Below are 22,682 nucleotides of genomic sequence, written 5' to 3'. Positions count from 1 at the left end.
ACCACATTATTTTGCTGTTAGCAAGGCTATAAAAACAACTCTGTAATGGCCCCGGAGGATTGCTTCAAGCAACACCCACGAGCGATGTGGAATACGCCCTGCCGATTTCCACCGCAGGAGTACCGTGATTCAAAACAAAAAAGTGCCAGCAAGTGATCTTGGATTTCTGCGATCTCCATTCCTAGATATAAGTGGAGCCCTCCTGCTGAGGAAATCCGTGGTAAAATAGAACATGCCGCTAATTTTCCCACTGCAGAAATCTGCGGTAGAAATACGCATGTGTGCTTTGGCAGGCAGAAAGCCATTAGCTTCAATAGAACATTGCCAGTGCGGAATTCAGGCGCGGATTTCTGCTGCGGGAAACGCGGTGCAAATCTATCTGTGGGCATTCACCCTAAGGATTGCTTTCCTTTTCACTTGGGTGGAATCTGGTTTCGATTTTTCTGTGTGGATTCTGCCTCAAAATCTACGGCAGAAATCTGCTACTATACACTAATATGTCCATGGATCAGCAAATGGATTTAGCTCTCAATGGACAAATCAGCGTGCAGATTTCCTGAAGCAGATGGAGCGTGGAATCCACGTGAACAAGTGACATTTTAAATTCATGTGTGGAAAAATCTGTGCTGTATCGATTATGGCACGGATTCCCATTAACCGGTTTAGGACCAGGCACTGTAAATATATGGCGCCTGGTCCTAGGCTTAAAGCTTAGCCATATGTAAAATTACGGCGGCACTTTAAGCCTCCTGTCTCTACAATCAATCAGAGGCAGGAAGGGTTATCAGCTGTTAGTGACAGCTGATAACCCCGAGGAGAAGGCAGGAGGGGTTTTTAACCCTTTCTGCCTTCTACTTCCCTGAGTACACAGTGCTCAATGAATGCTGTGTACTAGAAACTGAAAGCGGAAGTGTAACTTCCACTACGGGAGATGGGGGGGTCACGTGACCGCTGGGGTTCCCTGCTACAGCACAGCTGAAGGGTCATACTAGACCCGGACCAGCTCTGCCAGTGACTAATGTCACTACAGGGGTTGTTTTCCCCTGTAACTGGGGCTCCTGTGGATGCCCCAGCTACAGTGGGAAAGTGTCAAATAAAAAAAAAATATATATATGAGAATGTCCCCCAGAGGTCTTACATGACGTCATGGGGGACATATATAGTAAAAAGCATAATTGCATACATAAGTAGAACAATATTACAGAATACAACAATATATACATAAGAAAGAAAATAACCCAAAACCGACGCCAGCAAAAAACGTCGCTATAAGCACCCTGTAATCTGAAACCATACATATTATATATCAAAACGTCCGAAATAAAATGAGGAATCCGTTCCCATACTTTATTTTAGTGTAAATATACTAATTTAAAAAAAAAAAAACTAGTAATGTTAAAAAAATCATTTTTTTAAAGCTTTTTACCCCCAATAAAACTAAAAAGCAAGGAAAAAAGTCAGTGAAAAAGATATTAACAAAAATAGCTATATGTCACGGAAAAAAAAACTCAGCAAAAATAATTTTGATAACTAAGGGAAAAAATTAGGGCAGTAAAACCACCACATGGGTAAAATCCCTAAAAAGTGTCTGGTCCTTAAGGTACAAAACAGCCTTGTCCTTAAGGGGTTAAAAGTAATGGGGCGAGAAATTGATGTGAATTCCATATCAAATCCGCAGAAAAAAGATACTTTGTGAATATAGTATAAGGCTTTTTTTTAAGTATTTTTCCTTATTACTTCTCTTGGTACATTACTTGCGTTTGCAAACATTAGAAAATATGGTGCTTTTCCTTTGTTTGCATAGTCCAATTGACAGGAGCCACAAGGATGAGGTTGGACAGGGAGACTAGATACACACTAGGGCAAAGGACGAGGAAGGGTTGGGACTTGTTCTTAAAGTGTTTGAATGAGCAGAGCACCCACCCTGCAAAGGGCAATCCTGCGATAGAGGCATGCGGCTTTCCTGTAATCATCTTCCATAGAGTAATGGAGAGAGTTGGGCATCAAGGATGGCCCGGACAGTATAGATTCAGTAAACACACAGGGGGCACCTGATAAAAGTTACAAAACAATAGCAAACCACACAAGGAAATAAGGGGAAAACTCCACACCGCCACTTAAAGGGGTGGTCCCTCAGTGGGTAAACCTATTAAAGAGCTTATAATCAGTGCTCCCCACAAGTCCTCTGCTGCTGCTCTGGGACTCCGCTGGTTTACAGGTTTCAGTCTGCCAGTGACTTCCCATAAACCTGCTGCTGTAGCCTGTGACAGCTCAGCGATGATCCCTGAACTCGATTATTTGCAGGCTGCTGCAGCCACTGATAAAGTAAAGGCCCTTCAAAGACCCTTTCTTTGAATTTTTATTCAATTTTATTGAATAAAACAACTTCATACGTTCTCTTGATTGTAAAGTTTTCAAAAAGAGGAGTGCAATTATGTCAATAATATTATTGTATCATGAGCTGTTCCTTCATTGTAGCTTTTAGAGTGTTTACAATTTCATAAAAGATTATTTCTTTAAGATTATAATTTATAGTTTATTAACATTACGCACATTAGATTATGACAGTTTATAGTTTACCGCATCTGTTTTATAAATTTGGGTTTTGGGTTTTTTATTAATTTTTTTTACTATTTTGTTTTACAGAAGTAAGCACATTAAAAGATCTTTTTCTTCTTGCTAGCAATGGTATGTCTGTTTTCAAATACAGATATTCTTTCATGAAATGATTCTAATGTTGCTCCCGTGACAATGACTCATGCTTTACATAACCTCTTACTCACTGAATGTTGTATTTGGTTCTTTTCAGAGCATGACTTGTCAATGGCAAAGTACAGCAGGCTGCCCAAAAAGAAGGAGAGTGAGCGAGTAAGCAATAAGCTAATACACTTTATCTTCCTTGTCTAGATTATCAGTCCTAAAGCCCCACTCACATTCAGAATTATTGTATGTTGTCTAAATGTATACTTTACATACTGAGAAATTGTAACTGTGAGCTATTGGTAAATCCGTTTTTTCCTAGTAAAGAAATTATACATATTACACAATACACAAGGTTATGTCACACATAAGGATGAGCGAGTATACTCGCTAAGGCACTACTCGTCCGAGTAATGTGCCTTAGATGAGTATCTCCCTGCTCGTCCTTAAAGATTCGGGGGCCGCCGCGGAGCGGGGAGAGCGGGGAGGAACGGAGGGGAGATCTCTCTCTCCCTCTCTCCCGCCCGCTTCCCCCTGCTCCCCGCCGCGACTCACCTGTCAGCCTCGGCGGTCCCCGAATCTTTATGGACGAGCAGGGAGATACTCCTCTAAGGCACATTACTCGGACAAGTAGTGCCTTAGCGAGTATACTCGCTCATCCTTAGTCACACAAGATCTTTTATGATATTTGACAATTACTGTTTACATTTCTTATGCTTTTGTTTATATAACAATTTTCCAAAATACTTTATACATGTGTCATGAAATGACTGGGACTGAGGTATTAGGGAATCAGAAATAGAAACTTGATTAGGGGACTCCACCACCTATTTTGTCAATGTTTCTTCTGATACTTTATGCGGATACACTGCTTTAAGTAAGTATTCCCAACTCAAAAAATGATGGCTTATCTCTAGCATAGGCCATCACTTATGATTGGTGAGTGTCAGACCTCTGAAACCCCCACTGGTTCTGAGAATGAATGATTCAGTGCCGCTATCCTTGGACAGCATTGCTCCAGGCCGCTTCACTGTGCAGGGAGTTGTGGCTGGCCCGCATTCACTTCAATGGTTCTTCTGCACAGTGGTGGCCAGGACACCAGTGCTGAGAGAAAGACCATGATCAAAAGTGATGGAATATCTGACCGATATGTCTTCACTTTCTCAGATGAGTTTACCCATTTAGTGAATGGATATCAGTAAGGGTCAGAGTTCAGATGCCCCAGCTGCCCTCGCTGCTAACTGGAAGAAATATGGTGACTGACATACAGGAAGGGGATAAGACACATCTGGCTCATCTTTTCTGTCAGTTGAAGAAAGGAGTATTCATGTTAATTCTGCTGACGGTTATCTAATACTTACGTATAGCTTGGCTATATAGCACCGTTAATGACCGTTAACCGTTAGCACCGGGATGACTGGATATTTTTATTATGCAACGTTGTCATAACTTTTGATGAATTCATTTTCTAAAGATAAAAGCTGAGATCGCAAAGGAAGTTGCTGGAGCAAGAAGGAAGCAGCACCTCTCATCATTACAGTACTACTGTGCCTTAAATGCTCTGCAGTATCGGAAGAGGACAGCCATACTGGATCCTATTCTTGGGTACACACAAGCACAGGTGATAATTAAGTTCTTAACAGAATTATTTAGAATGAATACATAGCATTAGAACATAACATATTTCATTATTTTACAGATTGCTTTTTTGAAAAAAGGATGTGACATGTTTTCCAAAAAAATGGATGGTTTTCTAGCTTCTGTGTCCAACATGATTCAGCGGTAAGACTTGTGAAAGTGTAATACTAAACTAGAAGGTTTATCAGCAGATGTTGTGTTGCATCAACACATATTTATACCATCGTCTAATGTATCATATGTCCGGCAGCATATAAACTACCGATCAGTTTCCTATGTTCCTGTAGGATGGAGCCAGCAGAATATCAACTGTCTAGGAACCTTTTAATTGTCTTGTCTCCTCTATTTGTACATGTAGTATTATATTACTGGAATTCTGCTCACTGTCAACTACTGAGGACTGCCATCTGTTCTTTTAGAATACAAGGAGAGTTGGATACTGAAGCAGAGAGTATGAGGATTACGCAGCAGGAGCTTCTTTCTGGTAGTGATTCCATATATACACCAGATTATGACGTGGCATCACCAATTATCAACCGAAACCTGATCCAAAAGGCTGGCTACCTAAACATGAGAAGGTAAATTATGTGTTGCTTGAAGCAGTCCTCCAGCCCGGACATACAAGGATGGCCACACCAGCTTCAATGCCTAACGGATGCACACTGTGTATTAGTATGCATCATTAGTTTATAACAATAAATCTGCTTTGATTAACTAGTGCTGCTCACATGATTAGTGCTGGACAGTGTGCATCAGGTAATAGGGAAGCTGTTTGGCCATTTTGTCCAGGCCTGGAGAGTTGCTTTAAACCCCTCTTTACACGGGCCAATGACTGGGATCGAACATTCATCCGAAAGTTTGTGTACTTGAGCTTTTTCCTGTGTGAAGAAGCAGGTCATCAGCCAACACCTCGTATGTCGGGTGATCGCATCTTTTTATGCGGTACCAAAAATTATCTTTGTCGGCAGCACGTTGCCTGTTGCAAATAGGATGTGTGCCCTCAATGATGAAACTGGCATGCCTCAGTTTTAGTTAAGTGACAGTTGCTGCTATAATTGGATCTGTTTGAACAGATTCTTATTGGATTATCGTAAAAAGCAAATAAAAGCAGCTGCAGTGGAGAAAGAGAAACTAATTGCTAAAGAGAGTAAAACTAACCCTTATCTGCTCTTCAATTAAATAGATCGTAACAAAAAAATAAAACGGAAGGTGTTATTCCTTTTAAAAATAACGAGGAAAGAATTGTAGAGGATGAGGAGGAGAAAATAAATCTATTAAATAGTTTTTTTCTCAACTGTATTCACAGAGAAAAATTAATTTTGTCAGGTGGAATGCAGAGTGATAAAGTAAACTCTCCATTCTTATAGTTATCCAGCTCCCCAATCCAGCAATATAGGATTGCATACACACTCCCAGAGGAATGAACGATGAAAGTTTGTGCTGACTTTCAGGGGTAACAGCACTAGATCGGGGAGCCAGGTAACTAAGAAATACCTCCCCGGACTCCAGGGAACCTGCCATAGGAGCACCGTAACTTAGTTTATGGCGCTCATAAATGGTGACAGGTTCCCTTTAACTGGAGCAGCCAGTGTCAAGCAGCTGCTGCCAAGGCAAATAGGATCATCGAAAGAGGTATAGCGGCACATGATGTGAACATTGTTCTTTCTCTTTACAAATCACTCGTCAGAACATGCATGTAGTAATGGCTACAGTCTTAGGCATCGGTGCTCAAGAAAGACAAATCGGAGCTTAATTGAATTCAAAGGCAAGCAACTAAAGTAGTAAATGGAATGGGTGGACTACAATGCCCAGTGAGACTATCAACATTGAGGTTATTTACTTTAGGAAAACATGGCTAAGGGGTAACTTAATAACTATGTGTAAGTATATCAGGGGTCAGTATAGTGATCTCTCCCATGACCTATTTATACCAAGGACTGTGACTAACAAGGAGGTGGCTTCTACACCAACATAGAAGGGGTTATTTACTGTAAGAGCAGTAAGATTATGGAACTCTCTGTCTGCAGACGTAGTGATGGTGAACTCACTAAAATAGTTCAAGAGGGGCCTGGGAGCATTTATTGAATGCAACAATATTACATGTTGGGGTACATTCACACAACGGAATTTGCCACAGAATTTTCTGCTTGAATTCCACCTCTAAAACCTGTGACAAAATCTGTGGGTCTTTTTTACCTCGGATCTGCATGTGGGTTTAGCCCTGTCAATGGTCAAAATTCGCGTGCGGAATTTCAGTGCATTTCCTTGTCAAGAATGACGCAGAAACGTGTAGGTATTCTGCATGTGAATTTTGCCAATTGACAGATCTAAATCCATTTATGGATCTGCGTCAAAAACCGCGACGGTAAGCCGTTATATCTTTCTTTTTGTTTTTCACAAGCAGAATTTGTTTAGAAAATCCTGTGTTGAATTCTACCTTGTGAACATACCCTTATAGTCACTATCATACTTCAAAAGGGTTGTTGATCTTGGACAGTGATGGCGAACCTTTTAGAGACAAGAGTGCCCAAACTGCAACTCAAAACACTTATTTACTGCAAAGTACAAACACGTCAGGGGGCGGGGCTTATCACGACGTACGATTTTACCCCCGTCATTCTAAAAGGGACAGGGCCGCTTTAAAATAGACAGCGTGCAGATTTTGACTGCTTTTTGGACATGGAAATACTGCAGAATGCTCAGCGGAAAATTCCGCATTCAAAAAGCAGTCAAAATCTATTTTGAAACAACCCTGCCCATTTCTGCCACATGTAAACATACCCCAGCAATAATAGTGACTGCAGTCCGAGCGATAATAGTGACCACCCCCAGCGGCTCCAGCTAAATTAGTGACGGCCCCCAGTGGCCCCAGCGATAATAGTGTCCCCACCCCCTCCCCCCAGCGTTTATAGTGACACCCTCCCCACCCCCACAGCGATAATAATGAACCCCTTCCCCCACAGTGGCCCCAGCGGTAATAGTGACATCTCACAGCGGCCCCCAGTATAATACTGACATTCCCCACCCCTCCCCCCCAGTAGCACAGTGACACCCCACAGAGACCCCCCCGGTAGCACAGTGACACCCCACAGGGGCCCCCCAGTAGCTCAGTGACATGCCACAGCGACCTCCCCCCCCCCCCCCCTCTAGTAGCACAGTGATACCCCACAGCTCCCCCCCCCACCCAGTAGCACAGTGACACTGTGACACTCCACAGCGCCCCACCCCCTAGTAGCACAGTGACACCCCACAATGCCCCCCCAGTAGCACAGTGAAACCCCACGGCGCCCCCTCCCCCCCCCCCCCCCAGTAGCACAGCCACCCATTCCTCCCCGAGACCCACATACTTATCCCCTCCAAAGCAGACCCCAGAATCACAGTGACCCACCCCACAGCGATTCCCCCCCCCCCCCCCCCAGTAGCACAGTGACACCCCACAGGGGCCCCCCAGTAGCTCAGTGACACCCCACAGCGACCCCCCCCCCCTCCAGTAGCACAGTGACACCCCACAGCTCCCCCCCACCCAGTAGCACAGTGACACTGACACCCCACAGCGCCCCACCCCCTAGTAGCACAGTGACACCCCACAGCGGCCCCCCCAGTAGCACAGTGACACCCCCCAGCACCCCCTCCTACCCCCCCCCCCAGTAGCACAGCCACCCATTCCTCCCCGAGACCCACATACTTATCCCCTCCTCCTCATGGAAGCGCCCTCCAGCAGTGCTGATTGCATGTGCACACTGCGCTGCTGAGTGAATGCCAGCAGGGAAGCCATGGCCCCTTCCGGTATTCACTATCGTTGTGAGCGGCCGACGGCGACGTGTGCCAGCAGGGCTGGCTCTGCGTGCCCCCTCTAGCACGCGTGTAGTAGGTTCGCCACCACTGATCTAGGATGTTATTCTGATCATCAGATTTGGAGTCAGGAAGGAATTTTTTCCCTAACCTGAGGAAAATTGGCTTCTAACTCATGTTTTTTTTTTGCCTTCTTCTAGATCAACATTGCATGGAAATAGGCTGAACTGGATGTGTGTCTTTTTTAATCTTACATATTATGTTACTATTGTGTTTGTCAAAACAGAAATATGGCTTCCACATCCACAGGTTGCCATGGTTATGGAAATTTTAGACATTACGGTCTCGAAGGATTCTCTTTTGTCAGTGCCAGGCTTGGGTAAAGGAACGGAGGATTGAACATTAGATCACTAATGCCTGTTGTCTCCACATGGAAATAGAGGACAGAAATGCGCACATATTTTCTAGACTGAATGCAATCACCACATCAGTCCCTGTCCACAATCTAAATCTAATCTCCATATTTTAAACGTGCTTCACCCTGGTGAAAAAGTAGCGTATTTATATTGTTGTATTATTGTTATCCTGTTACCTTTTACCTTAAGGCCCTTTTAAATGGGCCGAGTGTCAGGCAAACAATGACGGACACTCGTCCCTGCACATACTAGCTCCCGTGCACCTGCTCCCCCACCCCTCTCCATTGACATAACACAGCAGCCGTTCAGCACTGAACGGCCGCTATTTACACTGAATGATCAGCTCATTGTACATTGTTTATACTACATAAATGATGAACGATGAGCTGAACGCAGATCGTTCAGTGTAAATAGCGACTGTTCAGTACTGAATGTCCGCTTTGTTAGGTCAATGGAGAGGGGCGGGGGAGCGAGAGGAGAGAAATCTTCTGCAGCCGCCCTGCCCCCCTCCTGGCCGCTCTGTGAACCAGCCAGCACTACTAGCTCCCGTGCAGGAGCACGGGAGCGAGGACACACAGGGACAGGTGTCAGGTATCGTTTGCCCGACATTCGTCTCATGTAAACCCAGCTTTATAGTGTGGTGATGCATAAAAACTTAGTTAATAAACTTTTCATATTTTATTCTAAGAGTATCACACTAAATAACAGTACATTACAAATTCTGTATAATAGCAGTATAAAATGAGTGTATTTTAATACATACTGATAACAATCAGCTCATTTGTATAATAAACAAATGTGTAATCTGTATACTACAATTATATATGCAATTACAATACCGTAAAACACCCCAGGAGCAAATACCTCTTTGCCACCCACCTAGCTGTGCATAAATATTATGTATACACCCAGCTCCTCCTCCACCTGGCACTATACCTGCTCCTATAAGAGAATCAAATGGTATATGGGATAACGGCTATAAAAGGGGACAATGAAGGGTGTAGGATATGGATTATGAGAGTGGAGGAAGGGAAAGCTTGACCAGTGTGAAGTAGCCTTTGGCCAGAAAGTTAAAGGCAGTATAAGGACAGGATATGGGAAATTTATAGAACAGTACAGGGTAGTGGGGTAGGATACTTATCAGCCTGTTTTGTGGTGTACCCCATCTCAATAAACCCTCTTTTTATCCGCATTTACCCATTGACTATAATGTGGCCTATCCAGATTGGCCATCTCATAAGATGATCATGCATTCTCTAATGGAATATATTTCCATACATCCAAATAAGTAGAGCTGTATATTGGTTCTGTCATTTATGACTGTCCCAAAGATATCACCGACAGGTGTGATATTGATGTTTGAGGTGTGCACAAAGAAACTGATAGCGATCAGCTCACTGTGAATTCAATCACAAATGCCTGATATTGCCAACGCTATTTTATTACTTTATGATTCCTACATATTAAAACCCCATTTCGGTATTTTCTGACTAAAATTTCTTCCATTCCTCCTGGGTTAAACATAGGAATGTCACAAGAAATTACTGAAATGGGTATACATGCGGGAACAAAATTAATATCATCCAGGTGGGATAAAAAGTTGACGATTGATATAAAATTTATATGAACTGCTATAACTGTCTTTACACAAAGTAGTAACCATGTTTAAAATTAAAAAGGGCACCTTTAGTTTTGGTCATTGTACAATGGAAAAGGCTTTTTATCAAATGTATGTATTAAATATTTTCTAAATTATTTTTATGTCTTTTAGCAAAACTGGTTTGGTTACCACAACGTGGGAGAGACTCTATTTCTTTACACAAGGGGGTAACTTAATGTGTCAGCACCGTGGTGAGGTGGCTGGGGGTCTGATTCAGGACCTAGACAATTGTTCGGTCATGGCAGTGGACTGTGAGGACAGACGGTATTGCTTTCAAATCACCTCTCCGAATGGCAGATCGTAAGTGGTGCAGTTTTTCATTTACCCATTGGCCATTTATGTAATTTTGCGCTATGACATGTATAATAAACTTTACGTAATTCTTGATAATTGTAAAAGGTAATGTCCCCTGGTGCAAGCACCGAGGTGTGACGGACTCCTAGGGTGACATAACATTGTGACTATTTTTGCAGGGTGGTTTGCCATTGCCTTCATATTGTCATCTTTAACCCCCAGCAAGCTGGGTACTCATTTTACCGACCACGCAAGAATGGAAGGCTGAGTCAACCTTGAGCCAGCTACCTTAAGCATGCGGGGATTGAACCCGCAATCTTCAGGTCATGAGCGAGAGCTTAGGACTGCATTCTGCTGCCTTAACAGTTAAAGACTGTCACTTACTTTTAGCATTATAAGCTAAGCATATGGGCTAAATGTAGGTGACCCGCTGAGGATGTAAGTGTTATACTTCTCTTACCCCTGTCATTCCCCCAGTGTCAGTGCTGGAAACCACCGCTCAGTTCTAATTTTATAATGGGCGGACTACTCACCAGCGTCGTTCAATGCACTGAGCGGTAGCTTACATCGGGGAACGACGGGGAAGGTAAGTATAGCTTATAGTTCTAGAAGTAGGTGACAGAGTTTCTTTAAAGATATAAAACATTTTAACATTTACAATCCGTTCCTTACTGTGATTGCAGTATGTTCTAACATACTGTAAGCTGGAGAACATAGATTCTTCTGAAATCGATGAATGTTTACTTTATTGCCAGGGAGAAGAGGTTCAGCCTGCAGTGTACATAATATTGTCAGCTGTCTGTACCCGGAGGGAGGGTTGACAGTGCTATGTCTCGATCATATAGTATACAGAGCAGATACACGGTGTATCACCTGTCAATCTGTTCTGTTTAAGTGAACAAGGTTGGAAACCTCGTGAAATGGAAATCCAAGAGGTCTCTATTCGACACATAAAACCCTTTAGTTCTGTCCCAGTTTTGTCTAGGTTTCCATCTCATGTCGTTTTGGGAATAAAAAACAAAGTGTTCTATCGCAGCAACATACTTTTGGTCTCATTTTAAAGTCAAGAATCTTGGTTTTAAAGTGAGACCAGTATAGTTGTAGCCGTGACAGAACTGGAGCTACAGTCGTTTGCAGTAGAATGAGCTCTTTTTGTCCAAAACTATAACATTGTTTTCCTATTGAACAAGCAGAGCTTGGGTTAATCAGTAGATGCTTTAAGTTATTATGCACACCCAATTCCCTTGTTCTGCTCTCTTATTTAAATTTGTGTGGTTTTGTTTGTTTTTAAGTAAAATAATATTTATCCATCTCTGCTTCCTCCAGGATTCTCATTCTCCAAGCAGAAGGAAAACGGGAATATGAAGAGGTAATCATTTTCTATATCTACAGTGTTTCCTTAACACTACTGGAAAGCTATTTACACTCTTTGTCAATAAAATCAAGTACATAGAGGGAGTTGTCGTTTTGTTGCAAAACTTGGCATACAGTTCCATCTCAGGCAGATATGACAATGATTAGTGTTGTGGGTGATTAGATGAACAGTCTTGTCACCTGAGGACCTAAAAGTGGTTCCACCCTTGGCCTATAAAAAGTCTCTCAGAGACTCCTTGTGTGTATTGACCTCTTCTTCCGCTTGCGTAGAGCTTGTTGACCACTAGACGCCCCTACGACGCAATCAAAGAGATTCCACCCAGTTAACAGAGTTTGAGAGGAGCCGCGTTTATGGAATGTGAGAAGCTGGATAGTCATTTCAACGGAATTGCCTTCTACCTGGGCCATTCTGACCAGACTGTTAGGAGCTGTTGGGACCAGTGGTTATGTGTGGGCACATACACAAGTAGAGAGGATCATCTGATTGCTCTGAGAAGCATGAGCAGCTCCAACTGTTTTGCTGTCCACCATCAAGAAACAGATTGCACCATTGTTACATTGTTGGAGTTATTTAGTTTAGAAAAAAGACGGCTGAGGGGAGACCTAGTAACTATGTATAAATATATCAGGGGACAATACAGAGATCTCTCCCATCATCTATTTGTATCTAGGACTGTGAATGTAACAAGGGTGCATCTTCTGCGTCTAGAGGAAAGAAGGTTTCTACACCGACGTAGAAGGGGGTTCTTTACTGTAAGAGCAGTGAGACTGTGGAACTCTCTGCCTGAGGATGTGGTGATGGCGAACTCACTAAAAGAGTTGAAGTGGGAACTGGATGCCTTTCTTGAGTGATACAATATTATATGTTATAATCACTTATGACTTCAGAAGGATCGGTGATCCAGGGATTATTTTGATTGCCAGACTGGAGTTAGAAAGGGGGAGAGAGATCTCCCCTCCGTTCCTCCCCGCTCTCCCCCGCCACTCCCCGCCCCCCCGCTGGCCCCAAATCTTTAGAGACGAGCGGGGAGATACTCGGCTAAGGCACTACTCGCTCGAGTAATGTGCCTTAGCAAATATACTCGCTCATCTCTAATCAGCACTCCTCTACCTGGCCTTCACACAGGCTGATTCAGAATGTATGGGGGATATATGATTGTTTGTCCCGTAAACCGTTTCATAGGTAACGTTTTCTTCTTCTGTTTTCAGTGGATTTCTGCAATCAACAATATTTCACGACAAATCTACCTATCAGATAATCCGGAGGTACTTCTATGAATTGATATTTTATTTCCAAGTAGTTTGGTTTTATCATGAAATAAATGGGTAATCTGCCTTTTTTTATTCTCATTAGGCTGTAGCTATAAGACTTAATCAGACCGCTCAGCAAGCAGTAACTCCCATCACCAGTTTTGATAGAAAACTTGACAGCATACCACAAAGGTACTTACAGGATGCTGCGATTTTCTGAAATATAACACTGCTGGTAGATTTCTTTCTATAAGAACAATGACTTATCTAGTTATGTATCTGGGAATGTACAATGACATTCTTGTTTATGAATTCAGTCCGAACAGTGAAAGTGTGACGCAGACTGTATCACAAAATGAATCGTTGCCTGAGCAAGCCACCAAGGAACCTGAGCTAGAACCTTTAATCGCTCCCGGAACCCCCATACAGTTTGATATTGTTCTGCCAGCCACTGAATTCCAGGACCAGAATAGAGGCAGCAGGTATGTCATACAGATCTTCTGCAAATATTAATACGGGTTGTAAAGTCAATGCAATTAAAAATGTTTGATCAATGTCTCTATTTGCAGACGTACAAATCCATTTGGGGAAAATGAAGGTAAACTTGACACGTCGGAGGATGAAGGTAACATTCTGAAATACCCTATATGTATTATTATTTAGTGAATCTTTGGAGCCATGCTTTACATTTTCTTTCATTGCAGGTTTACTTTTGCAGCAGATGTTTGTAGTTCGCTTTTTAGGCTCAATGGCAGTAAAAACGGACCATACCAATCAGGTTATCTTTGAAGCGATGAGACAAGTGTTGGCTGCACGAGCCATTCATAATATATTTCGCATGACAGAATCGCACTTGATGGTAACCAGCAAAAGCATAAGGTATATTTCTAAAAACGGAGCCTAATTATACTATGGGCAGGTGGGTGGAGACAGATGATCTGGATGGAGAGTAGAGCATAGCAAGCCATTAGTACTACAAGGTGCAGGATGATAGGGCATGGAGGCTGGTGAGATGATCATCACCTTCCACATCTCCCAGCACTGTCATATAGCCCTCTGTAATAGTAGTTTTCTCACTCTAGACCTGTTACAGGTTTTTAATTTATCCTTTTTTTTCCTCTTTTGCTAATTATGATTGGGAGGGAATTTAATAAACAATGACAGCCTGCTTTCTATAGATCGCACTTCTCTGTGTGGACGACTCGCATGCACTTGCAAATGACAGACAATGCATTGCCTTTTTCATTCCACTGCAGTAAACCCTTGAGCTGACGTCCCTCAGAAATCCCTTAGTGTGTAATATGCCACCCCTCCATCACAGACAATGTGCTAACTACTAGAGATGAGCGAGCATACTCGCTAATGGCAATTGCTTGATCGAGCATTGCCCTTAGCGAGTACCTGCCCGCTCGGAAGAAAAGATTCGGCGGCGGGCAGGGAGCTGCGGGGGAGAGCGGGGAGAAACGGAGGGGAGATCTCTCTCTCCCTCTCTCCCCCCATCCCCCTGGCTCCCCCCTGCTCACTGCCGCAACTCACCTGTCACCCGCGCCGACAGCCGAACCTTTTCTTCCGAGCGGGGAGATACTCGCTAAGGACAATGCTCGATCAAGCAATTGTCCTTAGCGAGTATGCTCGCTCATCTCTACTAACTTCTTACCGTCACTGCAGAAAACCCCAAAATGGTCATGTCTTAGAACTTTCCCAGTGTTTAATGTGATCCCCTGACAGGTTGTGCTAAGATTCCAGTCCTCCAGTCTGCAGTGCCTTGGAAAACCTAAGCATAGAAATCAAACAATCAAAAATGTTTTAATGAAAACCCATTACAAAATGTCTGCATTTCCAAAAACACATTGATTAAGAAAAAGAAAAATAAGAATGCGAAGGTGTACATGGCCTTCAAGAAACACAAAAGTGCCTTCTGTTGTAAATGGTATAGGATTATTCTAGTACAGTGATGGCAAACCTTTTAGAGACCAAGTGCCCAAACTGCAGCCCAAAACTCACTTATTTATCGCAAAGTGCCAACATGTCAGGGGGCGGGGCTTATCACCACATATGATTTTACCCCAGTAGTTCTAAAATGGGCAGGGCTGTTTCAAAATAGACAGTGTGCAGATTTTTACTGTTTTTTAGATGCGGAAATGCTGCAGAGTTTGCCATGGAAATTTCCGCTGAGGACATTCTGCAGTATTTCCACCATGTGTAAACATATCCCAGCGGTAATAGTGACACCCCACAGCGGACCTAGCTGTAATGGTGACCCCTAGAGCAGCCCCAGCTGTAATGGTGACCCCCTAGAGCAGCCCCAGTGATAATGACATTCTACAGCGGCCCCAGCAGTAATAGTGACATCCCACAGCAGCAATAGTGACATCCCACAGTGGCCCCAGTAGTAATAGTGACCTCCCGAAACCCATATACTTACCCCCTCCTCCTCTGCTTGGCACTGCTGCTGGCGCTGATCCCGGGTGCACACTGTAACGTCAGTGTGTGCTGCCGGATGCCTCCTCCCCTGCTCTTGCAGAACCAGGTAGGAGACGTTAGGGGAGGAGGATCCCAAGTGCGCACTGACACAGTGCGCGCCGGGATCAGTGCTGCTGAGTTAATACTGGCAGGGGAGCCGTGGCCCCTGCCAGTATTCACTAAAGTGGTGAGCAGCTGAAGGCAGTGCGTGCCAGCAGGAAGGGCTCTGCGTGCCGCCTCTGGCACCCGTGCCATAGGTTCGCCACCACTGTTCTAGTACCAGTCTACCATGGTATTCAGTGTATCTGATGGGAAGAGTAGCACAATAGCGGCAGTCTGGTGTATATTCTAAGTATCTGTTAAACACTTTGCTCAAAATGTGTCTTTGTGTTCCATAATTGTAAAATAAATGGGATAATGTTCCTTATTTAATATTTACAATTTAACATTTCTCTTATATTCCAGATTAATAGACCCACAAACACAAGTTATAAGAATAAGTGTAAGTACATTTTTTAGAGTGGTGATCGGGAAACTTTCATACTCATTCATTACTCCGAAATACACAGTTTATTTTTATATGGTGGCCAGATAGGAAAGCGACAAGTTTCCTTATAATCTGTTCTGCTGTTAGGTTCATTCTTCAATCCAGGTTAATTTTTCATACCAATCACGATATATCCCTCCAGTCATGATAAATTTACAGAAGTGGCTGTTATATTTCAGCATGATGGTTTTAGAATACAATTTACTGACTACAGGACACGGCATTCTGCAAAAGTATTTTTTCTACAACTACACATTAAAGAAAACTTATACTTTTGGTTATTCCTTCTAATTAATTTTTACACGTTTTCTTTAGGGCTCAGTCACATGGGCGCATCCGGGCGCCGATGTGCCCGTGTTACTACACGAAGAAGACGGCCGCACTGCAGATGCGGATGACTCTCCGCACCGCCGGAAGAAAGAACACATGACGGGCTACATTGCCGGTCATGTGTTCCTGTCCTAATCATTAACCCAACTTTACCCAGCAGGTGCTCCTCATACATAAGGCAGACAATCATGGGACACTATTGTTACCTCTGAAGACTTTACCTTAAATATATAATTGAAGGGAGCGCTTGTCTAGGGATAAATTGCTCACTTTGCGTTATTGGTACTCCTCATTGAAAATAGTGCAGGGGGGTGGAGAGGAGGCAGAGAGGGGGCGGGAGCTCAGAGCACTGCTCCCGACTCTTCCAGCCTCCTTCCCCTGCAGAGAGGGATGTCATATGCTGGCTGGGCATGAAAACCCAGCCGATATACGGTCAGCTGAATGCAGCCTTAGGCTGTCATTACTGAAATGGAGACCAAAGATGCAGGGTTTGAGCCGGGCAACTTCTTTCAGTATTTCCATAAAATTCATTGCTATTGAGCATGAAATATCATTGTCTACATTATTATTTCAACTTTCCATAACTTGTTTTCTGTTTCATCAGTTTGACCTTGAAACCATTACACAATTTGCTGCGCATCTAGAGAACAAGCGATTGGTGGGATTCGTTGTTTCCACCCCTGAAGCAACTGGAGAAGAATCCTTGAGTGCTTATGTCCTAGAAAGTAACACCGAGGGTGAAAAGGTCTGCTAGTACATTATGCCTTCCTTGGTTTTGTTGAATTTGATATGATGAAAGATTTGAATGCAGTAAGGTGTCTTTCTATATATCATTGTGTGATCGTTCCAACTGCAATGTAAATAATCATGTTACAGGAAGATTACCAGCTCCTCACTTCATTAAGGCCCAACACACACAGGCGTATTTGCATTGCGGAATCCAGAGCAAGCATCCGCCCCTGGATTCCGTAGCAAATACTGCCCGTTGACATGCTATGGAAAATCGCTTTTCCATGTCCATGAATGGAAATAAATAGCGATTTTTATTTTTTTTTTCCCGTTTGCGGGGGAAAAATCATAGCAAGTCCTATTCCAGCGTGGATGGCTTCCATTAAAGTTAGTGGAAGCCGACCGATCCATTGCGGAAGGGTTTCGGATTGCACATCATCGCCTAGCGATGGCGCAGTATCTTCTGTACTGCGCATGTGCGCGGGTGCATCCGCAATATAAAAGAGACGACTACGGACAGGTACGCAGGGGTCACTGGCTGGGCACAGGGTTGGATTCCGCTGCGGGATCCGACCCGGCCTTGTGCATTTGGCCTTAGTGTTATAATATCTCATGTATATGTAAAGTTAATATATTGAAAGGCAGCCAAATCACTGTTTTACAGGTACCAGGTGTTTTGACGGTAGTTTTTTTGTCATTAGTTGTATTAATAAGAATAAGGGACTTTGTAGATGTTCAATGCATAGAATATTCATCAAGCACCCCAGTTTTCTACTTTGGAGTTGTCCCAGTTTAGGCGTACACCCTGTGTAATGGATACATATTTAGATCTATATATATCCCATCTATGTGTTGTTAATTCATGTTTATTTCTTTACAGACAGGACGTGTGCTTCTAAAAGTACATTTTATTTGTATAAACTTAAAATACTAGGGCTCAGACAGATGAACATATATCAGACCCCAGTGGTTGTGTCCGGGAAAATAGAGCAGAGTAGAAATTATGTAGACCACGAGGATGGATTCAAAACTAGGGGTTAGTAGATGGTGGATAATCCCCTGTTGTACCCAGATGACTGGAGACCCAAAAATATAGAACACCTTTCTGGTACTACATAAATAGAGTGAAAGTCCCCTTAAATTAGATAGTCAATTAATAAAAGAACCAAGGGAAAGATAGATAGAGAGAGAGACATCTCTCCCCCCCCCCCCCCCCGAATGTTTTGGCACAAGCGGGCATGTACTCGAAAATGGCAATACTCGCTCGAGTAATTTGCCTTAGTGAGTACACTCGCTCATCTCTAGCCATAACCTTCTATAGTAAACTCTTAACATTTGTGCATGTTATTGCTTATGTATCTAAGATGACATATTCATTCTACTGAAGTACAGTATAGATGCATGGTATCATTTTACAACTGTTCTGAAATAAACTATTCTGCAACCTTTTTGAATCATTTCCTTTCACTCCAAAGCTGCAATTTTATCTAGTCAACCCCATTGAGGCGCTGTGACAATTGGTCATTTCCTTTCTCCATAGATATGTTTTGCAATCAGCCTGGGGAAAGAAATTGCTGCGGCAGAGAAGGCAAGTGTTGTTCATAGCCCATAGCTTATATGTTCATGAGAGGTAACATTCCTAGTCATCCATCACCGCTGATGTTCTGTGCTGCTCGGTGGTGGCTGCGCCAATGGAGTTTATTTATATCACTGCTCAGCTCAAATGGCAAATATAATATACATCAAGGATCGGCTAAATCTCACGTTTTCCCACCCATTCAGACAGACGGGTGAGGTGTATATATACGTTGGCGGGGGGAGAGAGTTTAGTGATCTTTTTTTTGTTTTGTTTAAAGAGTCGGGGGTGGCTGCACCACTTCATCTCCTCCATTCTTCATTTAGTAACAGCATCATATATATAGGTGTGGCTACGCCTGGTACAAGGCTTAGCTGCTGTACAAGGCACAGCCACACCGATGTATAGTGCATTGTGAATAGATAAACAATGGAGGGTCATAAGCACTGCTACCCCTTTGTTCTGATAAATGTGTTGGGTTTCTACTATAAGTCAGATACTTCCCACCCCATATTCATCCCAAGCAATCTGTTTAAAGGAGTATACTGGTGACATTAAGTGATAACCCACTGGCAGGATAGAGAATAACTAGCTTATTGGTGTGGGGTCTGAGCAGTGGGACCCCAAACTATCACCAGGAATGGGGTTCCCTCGTCCCCCAAGAGACTGTCAAAATAAATAAAGTGGCAGTGCACATACTTGGCCACCGCTCCATTCATTTTTATGAGAGTGCTTGATATTGCAGAGAGCTTGAAACTGCTATTGTCGTCATTCCTTATTAAATGCATGACCCTTGCAGCTCTATTCATTTTTCCAGTCTCTTGGGGAACACGGGACCCCCATTCTGGGGAAACGAAAATCTTTGATGTCTGTAACCACATGTGAAGGCCTGCTTTGGGCCATGACTGCCTTGAGAACGTCTTTATTAATGTTGTAACGTTTTCCTTTGCAGGATCCAGAAGCGCTGGCGCAACTTATGTCATCAGTTCCACTGTCAAATGATGGCAAGTTTGTCCTTCTCAATGTCCAATCGGAGAACGACCCAGATAGCGTGTCGTGCCCTGAAGGACTGGAATCTGAAGCCTAGTATAACTGACATTTTTTCACATTTGCAAGTACTTTCAGTTCAAACCCTGATTGGTGAAATGATGAGGTAGTTAGTTCTAGAGGTGGTTGTTTTCATATAATTTAATGCATTTGCAATTAACGGCAGATTGTATTAGAAATGTGAACTGCCTACAACATGGCTTGATAATCCGGCACCCATGGTTTCAATCAGCTACAATAGATCATAGTAATCTCTTGATCATCAAACTATTGATTAGGTGATGAGTTACAACTATGTCGTTAGTTTTGATAGAGGTGTCATACACTACACGGTCCGTTCTATGGTTGTAGCAATCTCTGGTTTGGCAACTTTTCAGACTCCATTTGTAATTAATATTCTAAGTTTTGGAAACAAACTACTTTCTAAAGGAACATTTTGTTTTATTAACTATGCCTTACTGCAGCTCTTGTACCCATTACAGAAAGACCAAAGCTTAACGTTTCTTATGTATGAGAACCTTTCCTAGATGATATGCAAATCCCTGGCAGCAGATGTCAATCATTTGCTTTTTGCACTTCTTTTTCATGTCCAGTAAGATACCTTATTCATCTGCATAAAGGTAAATGTCTGACAGCCTGAAGTTTGCATACTGTCCAGGAAAAGCACTAGATGTCCAAACCTTGGGCTTTACTCCTGAAGGGTGTATGAGGAAATGTGTCACAGGGGACCAAGATTATGCTAATATGATCCACATAAATTAATTACATAATACATAGGTCATCTTTATTTAGGATATCTGCAATAAAATATTTTCTGGTTGGAGGATAATTAAAACAATGTTTAATAAAGACTGAAGAATGCAATGAGAAGAAATGAAATTACAATTCAATAAAGTAGTTGCCTCATGCTCTTGCCTATAATGTGCTGCCCATATCAACAATCGTTCTTGTTGGGATTACTGTATTGATGTAACCTCATTCTACCACTATTTCTCCATATTGGAGACAGTCAAAAGTCCCTTTGTATAACTGGCCATAACTAAGTGGCCTAAAGTACTTTTGGCCGATGACATTACAAGTTATATATGTGGATGCATATAAAACACCCCCATAGGAGGTGGGCCACTTCAGCATACACCATTCTAGTCTCTAGAAGATATTGAAACAGGCAAGCAAATTTTGCCATTATCTAGTCCAGTGATTCCAAATTGGCAGTGCTACAAGAACGCACCAAGGGTGCAGCGGCTCCAAGGATAGAATCACTTAGCGGACATTAAATGGGTTTTGCAGGAAGCACCTGCCGCGATACACCAGGGTCAGAGGAGAAGCCCTGCTGCAATCCCTGTGTAGAGGCCAGCGCTTGTAATTGCAGGCGCTCATTAAAATCAATGGACCTGCAATTAAAGCCCCATTTAGATGGGATGACTGTCAGGCAAGTGATGGCTGACACTCGTCCCCGCATCTACTAGCTTACGTGCTTTTGTACAGAAGCAGATTGTTACTTCACAGTGGGGCGGCTGCAGATTTCTCTCCTCGCTCTCCCCCGCCCCTCTCGATTCACATTCAGGGCTGCTGCGTTAAGTGAATGGAGAGGGTCAGAGAAAAGCGAGGAGAGAAATCTCCTTCAGCCAACCCACAGTGAAGCAGCGACACTTGGCTCCTGTGAAAAAGGAGAGCTGCACCGGAAACTACACAAGGGTTGGAGCAGCGCTTCCACTCTGACCCTGGGGTATCCTGGCAGGTGCTACCTGGAAAACCCGTGTAGGCTGGGTCCACATATGGCAGATTTGCCATTAAATTTCCATGAGGATCCTCCGCACGGAAATTCCGCACCATTTACCGTAGCAGCAAAGTCGATGAGATTTTAAATATCTCGTCCACAAGCTGTGGATAAAATTGTGTGGCAAATCAGCCCCGTCTGTGTCAAAATCAACAGCATTTCCACAAATGACAGTCAAAATATGCACCAACACTATGGATTTTGACTCAAAATCAGATCACTCTTCCGCAGCTGATTTTAGAAGTTACTGCCCTTCCTCTCACCTCCGAAGTCTTTGTTCTCTTGGTACATTCTTCATATGAGACCTGGCACCTCTAGTGAGCACAGTGCCGCTGGTCAGGTGATGCAGAAGTGGCCAGCGGCATTGTGCTCAATAGAGGCCACCAGGTGCCCGGAATATTGGAGGTAAAATCATAGGTCTTTAAAAGCCACGCCCCTGACCACACACCCTTGTGGAAAGGGGTGCCCTGCGGTAAAATGTTTTTACCAGGAGTGCCTCAAGGTTTCGGGAACACTTGTCTGGTCTATTCAATAAGTGCATAGGTTGCTTACTAGAGATGAGCAAACATTCTCGCTAAGGCCGATTTCGCAATTGAGCACCGCGATTTTCGAGTACTTCACTACTCGGGTGAAAAGTACTCAGGGGCGCTGTGGGGCGTGGCAGAGCGGGGGGGTAGCAGCGCAGAACAGGGGGGGAGCCCTCTTTCTCTCCCTCCCCCCCCCCCCACTCCCCTCTGCAACCCCCCGCTCACCCACAGCGCCCCCGAGTACTTTTCACCCGAGTAGTGAAGTACTCGAAAATCGCGGTGCTCGATTCCGTAATCGGCCTTACCGAGTACGTTCGCTCATCTCTAGTGCTTACCCTTTGAATAATCAAACTATCTTCACCTACATTCAGTCAGTACATTGAAGCTGACAGTTACGCTGCTTTCACACGGCTGCAAAAATAGCGCAAGATTTGTGCATTGTGAGATGCACGAATATGGACCCAACTCTTTTGAATGACGTCATATACGTAAGCAATTTTTTCTCCACCTCGTGAGCAAAAGAAATCGTGGCATGTCCTATCTTTGGTCATTCCCTCG

At 43.4% G+C, this 22,682-nt stretch overlaps 1 protein-coding gene across 1 annotated transcript in view; it reads left to right on the top strand.

Annotated features, from left to right (window-relative positions):
- APPL2 (adaptor protein, phosphotyrosine interacting with PH domain and leucine zipper 2) overlaps positions 1-22,194 on the top strand; it is a 55,888-nt gene extending 33,694 nt beyond the window's left edge. The window contains exons 6-21 of the mRNA XM_066591452.1: positions 2,647-2,688; positions 2,810-2,868; positions 4,175-4,321; positions 4,400-4,482; positions 4,758-4,916; positions 10,318-10,506; positions 11,827-11,869; positions 13,084-13,140; positions 13,229-13,317; positions 13,443-13,607; positions 13,695-13,750; positions 13,830-14,004; positions 16,054-16,090; positions 17,070-17,210; positions 18,735-18,782; positions 19,723-22,194. Of these exons, the coding sequence (XP_066447549.1) occupies positions 2,647-2,688; positions 2,810-2,868; positions 4,175-4,321; positions 4,400-4,482; positions 4,758-4,916; positions 10,318-10,506; positions 11,827-11,869; positions 13,084-13,140; positions 13,229-13,317; positions 13,443-13,607; positions 13,695-13,750; positions 13,830-14,004; positions 16,054-16,090; positions 17,070-17,210; positions 18,735-18,782; positions 19,723-19,857 (1,625 nt within the window). The 3' untranslated portion in view covers positions 19,858-22,194. The remainder of the gene's footprint in view (positions 1-2,646; positions 2,689-2,809; positions 2,869-4,174; positions 4,322-4,399; positions 4,483-4,757; positions 4,917-10,317; positions 10,507-11,826; positions 11,870-13,083; positions 13,141-13,228; positions 13,318-13,442; positions 13,608-13,694; positions 13,751-13,829; positions 14,005-16,053; positions 16,091-17,069; positions 17,211-18,734; positions 18,783-19,722) is intronic.
- Positions 22,195-22,682: the final 488 nt, after the last annotated feature.

The sequence above is a fragment of the Eleutherodactylus coqui genome, chromosome 2 (assembly GCF_035609145.1).
Source record: "Eleutherodactylus coqui strain aEleCoq1 chromosome 2, aEleCoq1.hap1, whole genome shotgun sequence".
NCBI lineage: Eukaryota > Metazoa > Chordata > Amphibia > Anura > Eleutherodactylidae > Eleutherodactylus > Eleutherodactylus coqui.
This window is presented reverse-complemented; position numbering and strand designations above follow the sequence as displayed.